Below are 5,301 nucleotides of genomic sequence, written 5' to 3'. Positions count from 1 at the left end.
TAATATTATAAAATTAATAATTAATATAATAATATTATTATTCTATTAATAATATTAATAGTAATAATAATAATAATTGTATTAATAATATTAATATAATAAAATTAATAATATTTGTAATAATAACCATTAATAATATAAATACTACTAATAAAAATATTCATAAAATTAATATTATTTATAATATTAATAATATTAACATTATTTATAATATTTAATAATATTATTAATATATAATAATATTAATAATAATTAATAATGTTAATAATATTAATAATTTTAATAATGTTAATAATATTTAATAAGGTTAATAATATTTAATAATATTTAATAAGGTTAACAATGTTAATAATATTTAATAAATATGAAATATCGAACTCATTAATCCCCACAAACAGATTTACTCCATTATATTATAAAAATGTACTAGTCAACCCAAAAGACTTTACTAGTAGAACTCCTATCCTAACAGATTCTCCAAAATCAATACCTTCATATGAATATCTAGAAAAACCCGAAAGTATGTCAATATTGAAATTAGAAAAAAAGAATGAATTACTCCAAATCCTAAACAGATAGCTAAAAACCTATTTCCCTAAGACTTCATTATTTACCAATAGACTTATGCAAAAGAAGAACTTTTTATGAATTTATCTTGGTGGATACAGAATCCATAGAGATATCTCACCAAGAGGATGATGAAGGAAATATTCAGTTGGTTGTTGACGTTAAGGCTGCCATTAATTGTTGCTTCTCTGCTAAGAATAATGCATCTTGTTTGGGTGCAGGGTTATCTTTTCTTCCTGCATTATGCTTTATCCATTCTTGAATCCGGTGCTTACACACTAATTTATTATTGAACTTTTCCCACCATTTAATCTTTATCTTTCTTGATAACATCTTAATTTCAACTCCTTCATATGGTTGTACAAAAGTATAATCCCGGGAAGTATACTATCCAGGTAATAGCTTGAGAGGCTATAAAAGATATAAGTCTATATCCTGATACAAAAGTAGAGTTTTGTTGAAAATACAAATACACTTCATTTATTTCTATTGGAAATATTTCAACAAACCACTTTATAAACCATTTTGAAAATTTTAAAGATATTCCCTTTAATAGATGAACCAAAAATGTTTCTATGGAGAAACAAGTAACACATTGGTCTATGATAATCATAATAATTATATTTTTCCGGATCAAACTTCCTTGAAAATGAATTTTTATTATAATATTTAATAACATCAATAATATTTAATGAAATAATTTAATAAGGTTAATAATATTTAATAAAGTTAATAATATTTAATAATGTTAATAATATTTAATAAGATTAATAATATTTAATGAGGTTAATAATATTTAATAAGGTTAATATTATTCAATAATGTTAATAATATTTAATAAGGTAAATAATATTTAATAATATTTAATAAGATTAATAATCTATGCCTATATATAAAGGGGATTCCCCTCTTAACTGCTCTTCATTTTTTTTTTCATTTTATCCTTATATTAATATTTAATTTTATTATTGTATTATGGTCATTGTGTCATTTCTTATTTTTTATAAAATATTTGGTATACGTAGTGGGGGCGGTTTTGAATTGAAAGAGAGATGGAAAAGTGGTTTTGGATTGAAAGAGATGTGGAGGAACAATTATGAATTGAAAGAGAGGTGAAGGAACGGTTTGGTTTCTTTTCACAACTAGTTGCATTTTATAAATATTTTATATATTAATATTTTATTTTATTTCTATTTTATTCTTATTTTTATTATTTTGTAACTGTTTTTTTTATATATATTTTTTTAAAAGAACAGTTAAAAATAAAGAGAATTCTCCTAAATAACCGTTTTTGGTTATTTTGTAGATAGTTTTGAATTTAATTTTCTATTTGTTGATTTTAATTTTGAATCAGCACAACGATTTTTCATTTTATTTACAAAATAATTTGAATAAGCAAAACGGTTTTATTATTTGAATAAAATATATTATTATTTTTTCACTTTTTACTGAATAGTTACTATTAATTTCATATTTGTTATTACTAGTTCATACTATGTTTGTATTTTTGGATAACAATTAACTATAAATTTATAATGAAAATATAAGTGTGTAAATAATGATATCATTTATTCAATTTTAATATTAAAAATAATTATATATAAATTATAAAAATAAAAAATACGGATACACAGGCACGTCTGTGTTCCCGCTAGTATTTAATAATGTTAATAATTTTTAATAATGTTAATAATATTTAATAAAATTATTTAATAAGGTTAATAATATTTAATAATGTTAATAATATTTAATAATGTTAATAATATTTAATGAGGTTAATAATATTTAATAATGTTAATAATATTTAATAAGATTAATAATATTTAATAATGTAAATAATATTTAATAAGATTAATAATATTTAATAAGATTAATAATATTTAATAAGATTAATAATATTTAATAATGTTAATAATATTTAATAACATTATTTAATAAGGTTAATAATATTTAATAAGATTAATAATATTTAATAATGTTAATAATATTTATTGAGATTAATAATATTTATTAATGTTAATAATATTTAATGAGGTTAATAATATTTAATAATGTTAATAATATTTAATAAGATTAATAATATTTAATAATGTAAATAATATGTAATAAGATTAATAATATTTAATAATATTAATAATATTTAATAATATTAATAATATTTAATAATATTAATAATATTTAATAATATTAATAATATTTAATAATATTAATAATATTTAATAATATTAATAATATTTAATAATATTAATAATATTTAATAATATTAATAATATTTAATAATATTAATAATATTTAATAATATTAATAATATTTAATAATATTAATAATATTTAATGAGGTTAATAACATTGTTAATAATATTTAATAACGTTAATAATATTTAATTATATTAATGATATTAAATAATATTAATAATATTAAATATATGAATAATATTAATAATTTTAATATTATTTATTATATTAATATTGATAATTATACTAATAAGTATAATAATAATAATCATAACATGACAACAAAACTTGACTGGTGTAATGATTAAAACTTCATTCAATATTTTTAATTATATTTACCTACGCTCGTATTACATTTGAATTTGTTTCGTGAGTAGTTTTGATTTACCTTTTAAGTGGTGTGTGTTTATTTTTGCAATTTATAGATGATCTACATTTTTTCGGAGAAAATTGAATTTGTGAAAAATGAAACACTTGAATGGATGATAAATCAATCGCATTGGTTAAGCCAATTGACACCAAGATATAATGATTTTACATAGTGATTAACAAAAAATAAAATTCAACTATAAAATTTGGTAAAAGAATAATTAATCTCTTAAAATCTCTCAAAAGATTAACATATAATATCTATCTATCTATATAAACATATATATATATATATATATTATATAATTTCTAAATTCTCAAAATATGAACATTAATAAGTATAATAATCATTTATTCTAATTATTATTTCTCCATTAACGTGATAAAAGAGAATTTCATATCAACTCTAACAATGTTTGAAAAACAAAATATTTACATTTATGAGGTTCTTATTTTTATTCAATTTTTTATTAAAATTGTATATTAATAATGTGTCATGAAACCAAATTTTAGTAGCTTTTTAAAACTCAAGAAATTATGAATGTCGTGTTTTATACCAAAAATAAATTATTTTTCTACTTATATAATATATAAATTTATTCAATTATTATTATAATATAATAAATATATTCAGTATAAATTTATTATTTCTTTTAAATGACAGGAAAATTATAATGTTCAATTCATATTCATCATTATTAAAATTTAAAATTAATTAAATATTTTTTATCAGAAAAAATATAATAAATAAAAAAATACTTCAGAGTATTTCAACCCATATATAAATATCAAGAAATCTTCGTCCCAGAATTCGACTTTCTAAACACTGCTCCATTAATTAAGTTGTTTTAATTTGTATTATTTGATAGTAATTAGATGAAGATGTTAATTATTTGATAGTATTATTTGACCGTCTAATTCAAATTATTTTAATTTTTTATTCCACGTTCGCCAGCCAGATTGGCGTTACCAGTTAATAAATATTTTAAATTTATTGTTGTTGCGTCAAATGTTACATGTCAAATATTAAATATTAAATAATATTACAAATTTCAATGTCAATCTTTGCAACTATTTAGCCGATACTACTGCGTCACTGTTGAGAGGAGTTTTAATTGACGTTAACTACCTACTTTTTTGTAGTCACAATATGTTCCTAAAAATTATGTTGAACCCTAAATTAATTAATACTAACTACAAATCATAAAATGAATGTTGCAAACTAAAATCAACAAATCAAAAATATGAATGAGCGAAAACCAAATATAAAAAAAAAGTATTGCTGATAAAAAAAACATGGAAAAAAATATAAACTAAAGATAGAAATAAAAATGAAGGCATTCTATGGAAATTTAAATACATTTTTATTATGAGTGAGTAAATCTTAGTTCTAACCATATCAGTCACCAAATATACATAAGTGCATACTAAAGGAAAGCTTAATCCCACATGCATCAGGAAGGCTTACAAGTTTATCTTGGTGAAAGTTTAAACTGGGTCCAGCAACCCTAAGACAATTACAAATATCTCTTATACCTTGACCATTCGCAACAGCCATGGCTCTTTTGAATGCATCTGATGCTCCTTTACAACAATCAGAACTTGGATTAGGTTTGATATTAACCAAATAAACTCCACAGAAGCTAAGCATTCTTTCATCCCCATTGCATGTTGCAGGGATTTCAGAAGCAGTCAATGTTGTCACTGCCAAACCATAAGCCATAACAAACATCACCACAGCCATAGCTCTCTTCTCTCCCATCTTTATCTTCAATATCTATCTATGCCAACTTTCTTTTCAATGTCTCTGTGATTTCTTAACCATTTCTAGCATACCATTGCTTATATATAGACTTAAGTAACTTTGAATCCTTATACAATCTTTTTCAGTTATTTCTATAATAAGTGTTAAAATAAGTTCACAAAAACAATTATTACAAATATAGATAAAGTGGGCAAAAAAAGAGAATATACAAGAATAAAAGGAAAAGAAAACATTTACCAGCTTTAGTAACATTTTTGTATCTACATTTATTAAAATGTAACAATTCATAGATATATAGTAACCATTTTTTAAAAAAATGTTACTATAAATAATATAAACATGATATTGTGACATTTATAGATATAT

General features: G+C 20.0%; 1 protein-coding gene across 1 annotated transcript; it reads right to left on the bottom strand.

Moving 5' to 3' along the window:
• Nucleotides 1–4,569: 4,569 nt before the first annotated feature.
• Nucleotides 4,570–4,932, bottom strand: LOC137833349 (non-specific lipid-transfer protein D, cotyledon-specific isoform-like). The gene has a single exon (XM_068641701.1). It carries the CDS (start codon nucleotides 4,930–4,932, stop codon nucleotides 4,570–4,572), a length of 363 nt encoding a protein of 120 aa, XP_068497802.1.
• Nucleotides 4,933–5,301: the final 369 nt, after the last annotated feature.

This window comes from Phaseolus vulgaris, chromosome 6 (genome assembly GCF_000499845.2).
Source record: "Phaseolus vulgaris cultivar G19833 chromosome 6, P. vulgaris v2.0, whole genome shotgun sequence".
NCBI classification, from domain to species: Eukaryota; Viridiplantae; Streptophyta; class Magnoliopsida; order Fabales; family Fabaceae; genus Phaseolus; species Phaseolus vulgaris.
Note: the sequence above shows the minus strand (reverse complement) of the source record. Positions and strands in the feature narration are given on the sequence as shown.

Coding starts and splice junctions, on each gene's coding strand:
- LOC137833349 (XM_068641701.1), bottom strand. CDS start 4,932: ATGGGAGAGAAGAGAGCTATGGCTGTGGTGATGTTTGTTATGGCTTAT.